At 46.1% G+C, this 15,301-nt stretch overlaps 1 protein-coding gene across 6 annotated transcripts in view; it reads right to left on the bottom strand.

Moving 5' to 3' along the window:
* The window catches only part of DOP1B (DOP1 leucine zipper like protein B), a 132,699-nt gene that overhangs the window by 44,302 nt on the left and 73,096 nt on the right, over nucleotides 1–15,301 (bottom strand). For all 6 annotated transcript variants that reach the window (XR_006270533.1, XM_043474687.1, XM_043474688.1 and 3 more), the window contains 3 exons: nucleotides 8,850–9,002; nucleotides 7,661–7,761; nucleotides 6,269–6,459 (listed from right to left, as the gene is read on the bottom strand). Coding sequence is in view for 5 of the 6 variants with exons in the window: in XM_043474687.1 (XP_043330622.1) it covers nucleotides 6,269–6,459; nucleotides 7,661–7,761; nucleotides 8,850–9,002 (445 nt within the window). In the remaining variant the exon portion in view is untranslated. The remainder of the gene's footprint in view (nucleotides 1–6,268; nucleotides 6,460–7,660; nucleotides 7,762–8,849; nucleotides 9,003–15,301) is intronic.

Below are 15,301 nucleotides of genomic sequence, written 5' to 3'. Positions count from 1 at the left end.
ACGAGATCGGGCGCGTTCAGGGTGGTATGGCCGTAGACTGGGTTTGTCTATATAGCTTTTATTATGTTGAAGGTATGTTCCTTCTATTCCTGCTTTCTGGAGAGTTTTAATTATAAATGAGTGTTGAATTTTGTCAAAGGCTTTCTCTGCATCTATTGAGATAATCATATGGTTTTTATCTTTCAATTTGTTAATGTGGTGTATTACATTGATTGATTTGCGGATATTAAAGAATCCTTGCATTCCTGGGATAAAGCCCACTTGGTCGTGGTGTATGATTTTTTTTAATATGTTGTTGGATTCTGTTTGCTAGAATTTTGTTAAGGATTTTTGCATCTATGTTCATCAGTGATATTGGCCTGTAGTTTTCTTTTTTTTGTGGCATCTTTGTCTGGTTTTGGAATTAGGGTGATGGTGGCCTCATAGAATGAGTTTGGAAGTTTACCTTCCTCTGCAATTTTCTGGAAGAATTTGAGTAAGATAGGTGTTAGCTCTTCTCTAAATTTTTGGTATAAGAATTCAGCTGTGAAGCCATCTGGTTCCTGGCTTTTCGTTTGCCCTGGAAGATTTTTTGATTACAGTTTCGATTTCCTTGCTTTGTGATGGCTCTGTTAAGATCTTCTATTCCTTCCTGGTTCAGTTTTGGAAAGTTATACTTTTCTAAGAATTTGTCCATTTCATCCAAGTTGTCCATTTTATTGGCATAGAGCTGCTGGTAGTAGTCTCTTATGATCCTTTGTATTTCAGTGTTGTCTGTTGTGATCTCTCCATTTTCATTTCTAATTTTGTTAATTTGGTTCTTCTCTCTTTGTTTCTTAATGAGTCTTGCTAATGGTTTGTCAATTTTGTTTATTTTTTCAAAAAACCAGCTTTTAGCTTTGTTGATTTTTGCTATGGTCTCTTTAGTTTCTTTTGCATTTATTTCTGCCCTGATTTTTAAGATTTCTTTCCTTCTGCTAACTCTGGGGTTCTTCATTTCTTCCTTCTCTAATTGCTTTAGGTGTAGAGTTAGGTTATTTATTTGGTTTTTTTCTTGTTTCTTGATATAAGCCTGTAATGCTATGAACCTTCCCCTAAGCACTGCTTTTACAGTGTCCCATAGGTTTTGGGTTGTTTTGTTTTCATTTTCATTCATTTCTATACATATTTTGATTTCTTTTTTGATTTCTTCTATGATTTGTTGGTTATTCAGAAGCGTATTATTTAGCCTCCATATGTTTGAATTTTAACAAATTTTTTTCCTGTAATTGAGATCTAATCTTTAACTGGCCTGTGGTCAGAAAGATGACTGGAATGAATTCAGTTTTTTTTGAATTTGTTGTCCAAGACCAGAATTTATGGCCCAAGGATGTGATCTAATTCTGGAGAAGGTCCATGTGCACTTGAGAAAAAGGTGAAGTTGATTGTTTTGGGGTGAAATGTCCTATTAGAATATCAATTAGGTCTAGCTGGTCCATTGTGTCATTTAAGGTTTGTGTTTCCTTGTTAATTTTGGTTTAGTTTGATCTATCCCATAGTTGTGAGTGGGGTAATTAAAGTTCTCCCAGTTACTATTATTGTGTTACATTAATTTCCTCTTTCATACTCGTTATAGCGTTTGCCGTACATATTGCGGTGCTCCTATGTTGGGTGCATATATATTTATAATTGTAATATCTTCTTCTTGGATTAATCCTTTGATCATTATGTAGTGTCTTTCTTTTTCTCTTTTCACATCCTTTATTTGAAAGTCTATTTTATCTGATATGAGTATTGCGACTCCTGCTTTCTTTTGGTCTCCATTTGCATGAAATATTTTTTCCCAGCCCTTCACTTTTAGTCTGTATGTGTCTCTTGTTTTGAGGTGGGTCTCTTGTAGACAGCATATATAGGGGTCTTGTTTTTGTATCCATTCAGCCAATCTTTGTTTTTTGGTTGGGGCATTCAACCCATTTACATTTAGGGTAATTATTGATAGGTGTGGTCCCGTTGCCATTTACTTTGTTGTTTTGGGTTCACGTTTATACAACCTTTCTGTATTTCCTGTCTAGAGAAGATCCTTTAGCATTTGTTGAAGAGCTGGTTTGGTGGTGCTGAATTCTCTCAGCTTTTGCTTATCTGTAAAGCTTTTGAGTTCTCCTTCATATCTGAATGAGATCCTTGCTGGATACAGTAATCTAGGTTGTAGGTTATTCTCTTTCATTACTTTCAGGACGTCCTGCCATTCCCTTCTGGCCTGGAGGGTTTCTATTGATAGGTCAGCTGTTATCCTTATGGGAATCCGTTTGTGTGTTATTTGTTGTTTCTCCCTTGCTGCTTTTAATATTTGTTCTTTGTGTTTGATCTTTGTTAATTTGAATTAATATGTAGTCCTTGGGGTGTTCGCTTGGGTTATAATCCTGTTTGGGACGTCTCTGGGTTTCCTTGACTTGGGGTGGCTATTTCCCTTCCCCATTTTAGGAAGTTTTCAGCTATATCTCCTCGAGTAGTTTTCTTCTCATGGCGCTTTCTTTTTGTCTCTTTCATTCTGGGACTCCTATGATTTGAATGTTGGGGTGTTTCACATTGTCCCAGAGGTCCCTGAGGTTGTCTTCATTTCTTTGGATTCTTTTTCTTTTTTCCTCTCTGCTTCATTTATTTCCACCATTTTATCTTCTACCTCACTTATCCTATCTTCTGTCTCCATTATTCTACTCTTGGTTCCCTCCAAAGTGTTTTTGATCTCATTCATTGCATTACTCATTTTTAATTGAGTCTTTTTTATTTCTTCTAGGTCTTTATTAAACATTTCTTGTATCTTTTCAATTTTTGTTTCCAGGCTATTTATCTGTAACTCCATTTTGTTTTCAAGATTTTGGATCATTTTTATTATCATTATTCTAAATTCTTTTTCAGGTAGATTCCCTATCTCCTCCTCTTTTGTTTGACTTGGTGGGCATTTTTCATGTTCTTTTACCTGTTGGGTATTTCTCTGCCTTTTCATCTTGTTTAGATTGCTGTGTCTGGAGTGGGCTTTCTGTATTCTGGAGGTCTGTGGTTCCTTTTTATTGTGGAAGATTTACCCAGTGGGTGGGGTTAGACGTTTGGCTTGTCAAGGTTTCCTGGTTAGGGAAGCTTGCGTCAGTGTTCTGGTGCGTGGAACTTGATTTCTTCTCTTTGGAGAGCAATGGAGTGCCCAGTAATGAGTTTTGAGATGGGTCTATGTGTTAGGTGTGACCTTGGGCAGCCTGTATGTTGACGTTCAGGGCTATGTTCCTGCGTTGCTGGAGAATTTGCGTGGTATGTCTTGCTCTATAACTTATTGGCTCTTGGGTGGTGGTTGGTTTCAGTGTAGGTATGGAGGCTTTTGGACGGTCACTTATTACTTAAAGTTCCATATAGTCAGCAGTTTTCTGGTGTTCTCAGGTTTTGGGCTTAAGTCTCCTGCCTCTGGATTTCAGTTTTATTCTTCCTGTAGTCTCAGGACTTCTCCAGCTATACAGCACTGATAAGAAAACTTCTAGGTTAATGGCGAAAAGATTCTCCCCTGTTAGGCATACCCAGAGAGGTTCACAGAGTTACATGAAGAAGAGGAGAGGGAGGAGGGAGATAGAGATGAGCAGGAAGAGAAAAAGGGGAGGAGAAAAAGGGGACTCAAGAGGAGAGAGAGATCTACGCAGCTGTCTGTTCCCAGAGTGTTCTCCGTAGCCCAGTCACCTACAAAGATTCACAGAATTGGATTGGGAAGAGAAGAGGAAAGGAGGAAATAGAGGTGTTCTGAGGTAGAAAACAGAGAGTCAAGATTGGGAGAGAATAATCTTCGGTTTAAAAATAGGGCTTCTCTTCTTTTTTTTTTGTAAGGTTATAGTGTGTTGAAAATGAAAATTAAGGAGTAGTAGAGGAGTACTAGAGGACTTTAAAAGAAATAAGAGGAAAAGAAAAATAGAAAATAAAAGAGAAAAAGGAAAGAAAAAGAAAAAAAAAAGAAGAAAAAAGAAGAAAAAAGAAAAAAAAAATTTTTTTTCCCCCTAATTAAAAAAATCGTAAAAATCTATGAAAATGAAAGTTAAGGAGTAATGGGGGAGTAATAGGGGATTTTAAAGGAAAATAAAAGAGAAAAAATAAAAAAGAAAAAAAAGAAAAAAAAAGAAAAAAAAAAAAAGAGAAAAAAGTAAAATTATATCTAGGAGTTTCTCTAGAGCTCTTGCGGTCAGTGTGGGTTCGGCTCAGTTTCAGATGGCTCCTCGTTCCAGCTTACACTTCTCGGTATCTACAGGCCCCTTACGGTGTAGTCGGTGTTTTCTAGAGGGATTTTAATCTGTTGCACCAGTCCCTTCTGAAGTGGTTCCCTTTGTTTATTTGACTTCTGTTTGTCGGTCTCTTCAGAGCCTCATTTCCGCCCTGACACAGGCGGGCGGAGGTGGACTCATTCAGGTAGCTAGTTCCGTAGCTCTGCGGGGAGGGGCTGACGCTGCGGGGATGGGCTGGCGCTGCAGGGAGGGGCTGGCGCTGTGAGGGCGGGCTTGCGCCGCGGGGACGGGCTGGCGCTGCCGGGAGGGGCTGACCCCGCTTTCTCCGTCTGAGCTGCTCAGGCTCCCGGCTGTTCTATATGGAGCGCGCCCCGCGCTGCGCGAGGTTCCAGCCCTCGGGTGTTCCACAAAAGCGCGGAGCGAAAAGCTGCGCCTGCTCTCTGTGCCTTCCCCGTCAGAGCGGTCCAGGCAGCCAGGGGCTTGGTGGGCGCGCCCCCTCCCTTCCGCGGACCCAGTCTCAGTTTCCGCTGGCGCCAGTCGGGTGCACGCGCCTTCCTCCCTCCGCGTCCCCAGCCCCAGTCCCCGCCCGCGCCGGTCGGGTGCCTGCGCCCTGTGTCTCGCTGCGACCTTCCCCTCCCCCCTGCCTCCTGCCTCCGGCGGGGCTGGGCCAGTCCGCAGCCTGCGAGCTCTTCTCTGGACTTTCTCGGTCTCTTTTTTCTGCGAACGGCCGGCAGTGTGTTCGGGCCGGTTAATGTACTCTCTCTCTTTTGGTCTCCCACAGTTCAAGTTGGCACCTCACAGAAGCTCCCTCCGATTGTCCTCAGGGCACTCAGGCCCGGACCCTACCCCAAGCAATGCCGCCCAAGACTCCCTTCCCAGGACGAATCTCCGTCCTCAGCTCTTTTGTCTCACTTTTTATCTTTTATATTTTGTCCTACCTCCTTTCAAAGACAATGGGCTGCTTTTCTGGGCGCCTGATGACCTCAGCTAGCGATCAGAAGTTGTTCTGTGAAGTTTGCTCTGCGTTCAGTTATTCTTTCGATGAATTTGTAGGAGAGAAAGTGGTCTCCCCGTCCTACTCCTCCACCATCTTGGCTCCTCCCCCTGCATTCCTCTTTAAGATGAGACTGACAAACACTGAGTATTTACAACCCAATAAGCTAAACAAACTAGTCAAAGTCTGTAAAGCCACTGCTTAGAGAACTAACTGCAGGAAATCATAAAGTACACCTATTGTGCGAAGTGATGTTAGACCATAAACTGTACTAAGTATTAATCACTGAAATTCAATGAAATCATTGGTTTCATTTCAGTCTTTCTTTTCTTTTTCTATCTCTATTCTTTAAAATTTAGTTAAAGATGCCTCTGAAAAGTCTCAGAGCCCAGAGGCCCGTTTCTTCTTCTCTGATTTTAGGTTAAAGCTGGAAAGAACCCTGGAGAGCAGATAGAAACCACTTACCTTGTTGACGGTTCTTGAGCAGAAGTGATTTTTATATAGCACGACTGATTAGCCTACATGCAGGTTTCGACACGCTTGATCATTCATACCTGGGAAAAACCTCTGCTCTCCCGTCCCAGGTCTGAGAAGAGCTAGCCTGCCAGCCCAAAATGACCTTCACACCAGACCTCAGACTTCCTTCCTAAGTGAAGAGGTGGCCTTGGACACCTTCAGATGGATGGTCTGTTTTTCTCTCCTACTACCTTGGATGCACCTGAATTGCTTTCTCCAGCAAAAGAACCAAGAATCAGCTATATTTATTGGAACATGGGTTGCTAGTATTTTCCTTTTTAATATAAAAAAAGAAATCATATATTTTTCAGTGAAAACAACAAACCTACTACTTAGCATTTCAAAGTGCTGGTTCATCTGATCCGGAAATTTTAGGAGGCCCCACAAAGTACCTCCCCCAGCTTTAGAACCTGGTGAAACCACCCTGTCAGTCTGAGTGCCTTGACTGCGGCCCCAGGGCGGCAGGGAGGTCCTGGCTGCCCCTTCCCTCCCCCTGGGCCCAGGGTCCCCGGGACGCAGGGCCGACCTGGCCCCCGCGCGGTGTACTCACCCGCCGAGTTCTCCCGCGTGAGGCAGTGGATGGCGGTCCGCTGGGTCTTGGGCTGCAGCAGGAGCAGGAGCACGGGCTCCAGGATGCGGGCCGCGTCGCCCAGGGAGAGCGCCCGCACCAGCCAGCCCTGGGCGGCGGCCCCGATGGCCCCGTCCGAGCTGCCCAGGCTGTCCAGCACCACGAACAGGGACCTGACGTGGGTCGGGGGGGATTGCAGATGCGCACTGTCAGGGCGCTCAGGACACCCTTGGAGAGCTCCACCCGGGGGGCTGGACTTGTGGGCCCAGGCAGACGAGGACCACAAGGTCAACCCTGCTTCCAGCTAGGGTCACTGTTGCTGTTTTGTTGTTGAGTTGCTAAGTCAGGGGAGCTTTTAAAAATCCTGATGCCCAGGTCTCCTCACAAATGGGGGAGTGGGGTGGGATGCATTAGGACCAGCTGGCATCTCTCCAAGGCTGCGTGTCTGACCCCACATTTGGGCTCCAGGAACACGGTAAAAGCGAAAGTGAAGTTGCTCAGTTGTGTCCGACTCCTTGTGACCCCACGGACTGTAGCCCACCAGGCTCCTCCGTCCATGGGATTTTCCAGGCAAGAATACTGGAGTGGGTTGCCTTTTCCTTCTCCAGGGGATCTTCCCTACCCAGGGATCGAATCCAAGTCTCCCGCCTTGCAGGCAGACGCTTTACCGTCTGAGCCATCAGGGAAGCTTACAAGAGACAAGGTAAGGGATTTTTAAACACCAGTGTAGAACAGAGCATGCCTGTAATAAAATGCATGGTTCTGGGCATGGGATTGAGGACATCGCAGCTGCACACACTCAGTGTGGCCGCCACCCCAGTTAAGATCCATGTGCGTGCGTGAGCGCTCCGTTGTGTCCGACTCTTTGCAACCCCATGGATGGTAGCCCGCCAGGCCCCTCTGTCTATGGGATTTCCCAGGCAAGAATACTGGAGTGGGTTGCCTTGTCCTTCTTCAGGGGATCTTCCCAACCCAGGGATCGAACCTGCATCTCCTGCACTGACTGGCAGGTGGATTCTTTACCACTGAGCCACCGGGGAAGCCTGGCCAAGATTTACCCCTCCTCATCTTCCTACCAAGCCCCCTTGGGGGGCTTGTTCTGCCTGCTCCTCAGGCAACTCTGAGGCACGCAGGGCTTCCTCCTTCCATAATCAAGGTAAGAAACCCCCTACCAGTTATTCACACCTGTCTGGCCTGAATTCACTGAGGGGATCCCAGGAATCCTTGCTCCGCATCAAGAACACCGGGGCTGGGGGGCTTGGTTTCCACGTCATGCATCTCCCCGAGCCCAGCCTGGCACGCTGACCCAGCACCTCCCCAAAGTGTCCTTTTCCTTTAAGGGTTATTAAAAAAAAAAAAAGAAGCCCCCATCACCTGTCAAAGGAGCGATTGTGAGACGTCACTCTGCTGCCCTGGATCTCTCTGGTCAGGTGCCAGATGACAGAAAATCGAAAGAGAGCTTCCAACCTGGTTCCCTTGAACAGGAGAGAAAACGGGAGTGAGGCGCCTGGTTTCTGTCTTAACAGAACGTGTTCTCGGGGCAGCGAGCCCCATTTAAATGACAGACGAGAACTCAGCAGAAAGACGGCAGGCAGGGCAGACGTGCCCCAGTTAAGGGGCCTGGTGTCCGACAGGGCAGGGAGGAGGAGGACCCTGCTCCTCACCCTCCTTGCTGCGGACGCGCTCTCGGGGCAGTCCGTGCTCCAGACTCCATGACCACTGGAGTCCAGGGCCACGGCCAGGCCTGCGACTGGAGAAGAATACAGGGCGTGGCCTCCTCGTGGCCCCTGGCAGTGCCGTCCCCAGCCTCTTTGGCACCAGTTTCACGGAAGACAACTTTATTCCATGAACTGGGGTTGGGGGATGGTTTCGGAATGATTCCATGCTCATTGACAGTTATTGTGCCCTTCATTTCTCATTTAATACCACCGCTGATGTCACAGGAGGTTCCCATCTGCAGCCCAGAGACTGGGGACCCCCGGCTTAGAGGACAGGACCTGATGGCAGTGCAGAGCCAGGGCTCCGGGGGTGACATGGTCTCTGCAGCTGCCTGCTTCACCCAGAGCTCTGGGGGCCCTGCAAGCATCACGGGAGCCTGGGCGGATGTCCCTGGTAAGCTTTAATACGACACACGGGGTGGCTCACGCTTCTGTAGGCCTTCCGGTCCTGAAATTACTGATCTATTAAAATGCTGCTGAGGCAACACGCCTGTCCGTTAAACAGGATGTCCACTGCGCCCCAGAATGACTCCTGTCGGATACAGGTGAGTCTGCCTGAGGGCCTCCTTGATAGCTCAGATGGTAAAGAATCCGCCTGCAATGCGGGAGACCCAGGTTCGATCCCTGAGTCGGGAAGATCCCCTGCAGGAGGGCATGGCAACCCACTCCAGTATTCTTGCCCGGGAAATCCTCATGGCCAGAGGAGCCTGGCTGGCTACAGTCTGTAGGGTCGCAAAGAGTTGGACACGACTGAATGACTAACACATGCCGCCATGTGACACCTGGGCGGGGGGCGGGGTGTCAGGACTGGGGTCAGACGGGGATCATCGGCTGCAGGGAGTCACCTTGTCGGGGTTCAGGAGGGCGTGGCAGATGATGTCCTCGCAGACGTTGGCCGTGGGGGCCAAGCAGTGCAGCCGGTAGAACAACTCCACGCACGTGACGTGATGCTCCCGGGTCTCCTTGTTCAGCTGATTCCAAAGCACACGAGCCACCCTCTGGACGGAGCGGAGACAGCGTCAACACCGGCAAGTCCTGCCCCTTTCCTCCTTTGGCAGGCTGGTCCGGCCCCCAGCTGCCGGTTCCTGCCTACTTTTGCTATGTGAGCATCCTTAATACACAAAGAACCACCACCGCCAGGCGAAATGAACCACATCACAGGCCCCTCAGGAGCCATCAGGCGAGGGTAATGGCACAGGTGAAATGTGGGGATCGGCCACCTGGGACACTGCAGGTCTAGCCCAGATCTCCACGTTCAGAGGGGAATCACCTGGCAGCAAGCACCTGTCGATGATGGAGATATCCCCTCAACTAGCACACGCCAAAGCTCCCTATGCGCTGGCGCTGGGGTGCCAGGGTCGCACCCTCTAGGAAGTTTGGGGGCGATCTGTGGTGGTCGCTGTCCTGGGGTAGACACCCTAGTACCCTACCACTGGTGGTTGGCTCAATTTGGTGTTCAGCTTTAATCCCACAAATTTGCTTGTTCCCATTTCTATGCTCAATGCTGTAGTAGAGGCCTGGCTCATCTTCAGGGCCCAAACTGTATCCCAGGATCAAGTCCTTGGGGGGTCATGGAAAAAGATGATGTCTGACAGATTATAATGTTTTAGAGACCTTGTAGATCAAAGAACTTCTTTTGACTCATTTATTTCTGAGCTTCCCTGGTGGCTCAGACGGTAAGGAAATCACCTACAGTGCAGGAGACATGGGTTCCATCTCTGGGTTGGGAAGATGCCCTGGAGAAGGAAATGGTTACCCATGCCAGTGTTCTCACCTGGACAGAGGTGAGACTGTCATCAGTTTCAGATAACAGAGGTGAGACTCTGCCATCCCATGGACAGAGGAGCCTGGAGGGCTACAGTGCATGGGGTCGCAAAGAGTCGGACACAACTGAGCGACTAACACATTTCTGTTTGATAAAACTCTTCTTTGCACAGATCAAATTAATCACTGATTGGCCTAAGCCCCTAACCATTATTTATTTTTTACTTAAGGAAATGTGATTTCCAGTTATCAAGTTACACGTAAACTTCGTACAAAAAACTTCTGTCAACTACAAATTGACACTTGCCAAGAGCATTGCCTGCGACAGAACAACAAGGGCATTTGCCATCTGCCTCTCCGGAGACTGAGCCCTGTGCTACTGCAGCTGCTGACCTTCAGGAGTTCAGGGTGGAGGGGGGAACTCTGTGCTCCAGGGAATCTGGTGGGACAGGTCTTTAGATAGTTAGATATTTTCAAGAACTGACTTCAGGATCCCCACCTTTGCATCTCTTCACATCTAGAAAGGGCTTTCCCTGATAGCTCTGCTGGTAAAGAATCCACTTGCAATGCAGGAGACCCCGGTTTGATTCCTGGTTTGGGAAGATCCGCTGGAGAAGAGATAGGCTACCCACTCCAGTATTCTTGGGCTTCCCTTGGGGCTCAGCTGGTAAAGAATCCGCCTGCAATGTGGGAGACCTGGGTTCAATCCCTGGGTTGGGAAGATCCCCTGGAAAAGGGAAAGGCTACCTACTCCAGTATTCTAGCCTAGAGAATTCCATGGACTCTATAGTACATGAGGTCGCAAAGAATTGGACGTGACTTTCACTTTCATATCTAGAAAAGCACTAAATCCCTTCATGGTTACATCAGCTCCTCCTGACTAGCAGAAAATCTCTTATAAAGTAAGCACTTCATTGCACTAAACTCCTCCTTCGCCGGAATCTTATACATTGACCTTCTAGGAAGGACTGATGCTAAAGCTGAAACTCCAATACTTTGGCCATGTGATGCAAAGGACTGACTGCTTGGAAAAGACCCTGATGCTGAGAAAGATTGAAGGTGGGAGGAGAAGGGGACGACAGAGGATGAAATTGTTGGATGGCATCACTGACTCTATGGACATGAGTTTGAGTAAGCTCCGGGAGTTGGTGATGGGCAGGGAGGCCTGGGGTGCTGCAGTCCATGGGGTCACAAAGAGTCGGACACGACTGAGCGACTGAACTGAACTGAAGGTTTAATATAAACTAAATATTGTTATACCTTTTACAAGTTTGTCAGCAAGGAAAGAACCACGAGTGAAGAAACTTCTGAAAAATGTAAATGAGATATGAGCCTTTAGATAAACTTTATTAAGAATAATTATGCTTCAGGAATGTCTAAAACAGTCTCTCCAGATAGGAGTAACTTATATGTCTAGGGTTTGTGCTAAACTAAGTGATGAAAGTTTATTGAATAGCTAAGATGGTTGGATGGCATCACCGACTCAATGGACATGGGTTTGGGTGGACTCTGGGAGTTGGTGATGGGCAGGGAGGCCTGGTGTGCTACAGTCCATGGGGTCGCAAAGAGTCGGACACGACTGAATGACTTAACTGAACTGAAGTCATTTCCAGATAAAATAAAGCAGTCCCTTTGCCTTCAGTCCCTAGGGCAAATTTATGTGTAAGATGCTCCATCTGGAAGGTTTAAAGTTTTTTTGGAGGGTTTTTGAGACTTGATCACAAAAAACACGCCTGCCCATTCATCATCTTTGCCTTCTCAGTCCCTATGCCCTGGACATTTTCTTAGTGGCTGGCAATCTGCCATTACTACTTTGCAAGGGCAGGGCACTCTTGGGACATCTGACCTTACTCTTGTTGGCACTGTAGGCAGAATGAACGTTGGTATGTAAGCTGTTCCATGGGAACAAGAAAAAGGCTAGAGGATCTGGAACCAGCCCGAGGCCTGGAGTCTGAGAACCTAGGGCGCACCCTGGCTGTCTGTATAGGTTACTTTACCATCTCTAGTTCCAGCATCTCAATGTGGGTAGGCTTCAGCCCTGCCTCGTTCTTGAGAACCTGGTAACATTAATATATAACGTATGCTCCAGTGCTTGGCAAGTAGTACATGCTCAGGTACGTACTAAATCTGAATCAAAATAAAAATCAAGGCTTCAGAAAGAACTCATAAAAGCATACCCAAACAAGAGCAAAGTACTGAGTGCTATCATTTTTTTCTATTAATAGCCTTCCAAGAATTCATGGATGAAATTTTTTCTTCTTTTTTCCTCTCTGTGCCTATGATGGAGCTATGCCAAACTCTGTGATGTATGCAGGACCAGGAAAAAAGATCTGCCCAGTTGCTGTGGTTCCAAGTTTTACAGAGTCAAGATCTATACTGTTACTCAACTTTGGTAGGAAGGAAGACAGGGAGAACGAGGGGCAAAAGCGGGAGAACGAGGGGCAAAAGCTGAAGAACGACTAAATCCAGGATCTGCCAGGACCCAACATCGTAAGTGGGGCTAGACTGAACAAACCATGGACCCTCTCCCAGTGAAAATTATAGAAAAAGAAAACAGCCAGCCATTTAGAGTTGCTGGACATTATCCTAAGGGCATTCAAGAAATGAGGAAAAACTCAAGAGAATCTACAAAAATTCCAGCACAAGAAGCAACAAGTCTATGGCACTTCAACTACAACCCTCCCACCTCTCCATCCAGCTTGACTTGATAGCGGGTGGCCGGGAAGATGGGCCTCCCCGCTCCCAGCTCCCCAGCTAATAAGGCTTCTGCATCTCCCTGGGAGGAACAGGCCTCCAGTATTTTACTCCTCTGCCCTGGCTCTTGGGTGGAGGCTCTATCCAAGCATAGCAGGCTAAGAACACGAGGGTCTGGATCATTCATGAGGAGAGAAAAAGACGCACACCCAGATGACCAGAGGCTACCACCCCGCCCAGCACCCCGCCAGGAAATCACACCAAGAGAAGCAGACAACTGACCCAGTTACAGCTCTTCCTGCACAACAGATTCAGAGATTTTGCCCAGGGGGACAGGCAGGTCACAAAACAGAGCTGCACAGCTCTCTGTAAGGGGACAGAGTGTAGGATAAGGTCAAGCCTGGGAGTGCTCTCAGAAATAACAAGAGATTTTAATGGTGAGTAATTAAGAGGAGGCTGTGAGCTCCATGATAGCAACAAGCTACACCACAAGCCAGCTCATTTACCAGAAATAAAAAGGGACACATCTTATCTTAATATCTTATTAAAGTCGCTCAGTCCTGTCTGATTCTTTGCAACTGCATGGACTATACAGTTCATGGAATTCTCCAGGCCAGAATACTGGAGTGGGTAGCCTTTCCCTTCTCCAAGGGATCTTCCCAACCCAGGGATTGAACCCAGGTCTCCCACATTGCAGGCGGATTCTTTACCAGCTGAGCCCCAAGGGAAGCCCAAGAACACTGGAGGGGGTATCCTATCACTTCCCCAGTGGGTTTTCCCAACCCAGGAATTGAACCAGGTCTCCTGCATTGCAGACAGATGCTTTACCAACTGAGCTAACAGGGGACACAGAGAGCTAGGAAAAATCCTCCTATGTCAAAACAAATCTCTAAGACTGGCCTCAAAAAACTACTTGAGACAGGGACCTCTCTGAGGGCCCAGGGGTTAAGAATCTGCCTTCCAATGCAGGGGGTGTGGGTTCACCCCTGGGTAGGGAAGTAAGATCCCACATGCCACAGGGCAAGTCAGCCTGCACACTGCAAACAGAAGCCCACACATCACAACAGAGATCCTGCATGCCACAACTAAGACCCAACACAGCCCAAAAGATAATAGATACACACACACAAATAAACAAACATTAAAAGAAAAAACCTACCTCAGTCAAGAGTATAAACTGGATCAGGCTGTGGAGTAATTTGTGCCCTGGGGCATTGCTAAAAATAATAGAGCCATCATCCAGTGATTAGTGGAGCCTAATATCTGGGTGTGATACCCACAGAGTTTAACAGAAATCAGGGAAAGTCAATGAAAATCTTGCTAAAATCACCATCATCTCAAGAGTGGCTGCGCATTCCTAAGGTGGCAGCCTCCAAGGAGCAGCAGCAAATGCCTCACCCTGCAGGGGAAACAAACTAAACAGTCAAGTCACTAAACAAACAAGAGAGACAACAACAAGTCACTGGTGGAGTTGGAAGGAGGTGCCAGAATACAAAGCCTTCAATAAAGGTTACAAGACAGGGCAAAGATACAAGAAAATATGACCCACGCGCAGGGATTAGAGAAGCAGACAGTACAAGCCAAGAGAGGAACCAGATTTAACAAAGACTTCAAAGGAGCCATTATAAATGTGTTTGAATAACTAAAGGAAACCATGTTCAAAGAAGAAAAAAAAATATGACAATGCCTCATCAGATAGATGATAACAATAAGTCAGAAATTATTACAAAAAGGAAACTCTGGAGTTGAAAGTACAATAACAAATGAAAAATTCACTAGAGGGGGCTCAACAATTTACTTGAACTAGCAGAAGAGTCAATGAAAAAGACTGATAAAAATCATGAAATCTGAAGTATATAGGGAAAAAAAAAAGAAAAATGAATAAAGCCTTAGAGAAACGTGCAGAACACCATTAAGGGCACCAGCATACACGTAAGTGGAGTGCGGGGCCAGGAAAAAGAAATGAGCAGGAAAAATATTTAAAGAAATGAGAGCTGAAAACTTGCCAAATTTGATGAAAAATCTCAATCTACATATCCAAGAAGCTCAATGTATTCCAAGAAGGATAAATACAAAGAGATCCACACCCAGAGACATCCTAGTGGAATGATAAAGGACAGAGAAAATCTTGAAAGTAACAAGAGAAAATTGATTTGATAATTTACAAGCAAACCCCCATAAGGTAACAGCCAACTTTTCATCAGAAACAAGGGAAGTCAGAAGACTGGTGGATGACATATTCAAACAATTAATTCAAATGCAGGTTCACTCAAACATTTAGCTGAGCATTTGTTATGGATTATTAAACAAGTGCTGCTTTAAATATTTTATAATCAAGTGTATGTGGAAAAGATTAAAATGGGCTTATTCTTATATTCAATGTGTTGAAAGACAAAAAAAAAAAAAAAACCAACATCTTATATCCCATAAATCTATCTTATATAAAAGAAAGAAAAATAAAGACATTTCCAGATAAAGAAAATCTAGCAGCCCTACTTTACAAGACTAATGTAAAAGTTCTTCGGGGTGAAAATAATTGACCCCAGACAGTTATCTGAATCCATACAAAAAGCAAAGAGCATCAGAAAAAGTAATTATGTAATTACAAAGAGACAGCATGAATGCATATTCCTTCTCTTCTCTTCTTACAAATAATTTTAAAAACCAGTTGCATAAAACAATAGGTGCACATTGCACTGCCGGTCCCATCACTTCTGGGAATGTATTTTACAACAGTACAAGCGAAGGTGGACTGGAGTAAAGAAACAGTACCAGATGTAAACTTGAACCCACAAGTGAAGAGAGCCAGATGGGGGACACGCAACAACAGACTCGTTCA

Source organism: Cervus canadensis, chromosome 7 (genome assembly GCF_019320065.1).
Source record: "Cervus canadensis isolate Bull #8, Minnesota chromosome 7, ASM1932006v1, whole genome shotgun sequence".
Taxonomy (NCBI): domain Eukaryota; kingdom Metazoa; phylum Chordata; class Mammalia; order Artiodactyla; family Cervidae; genus Cervus; species Cervus canadensis.
Note: the sequence above shows the minus strand (reverse complement) of the source record. Positions and strands in the feature narration are given on the sequence as shown.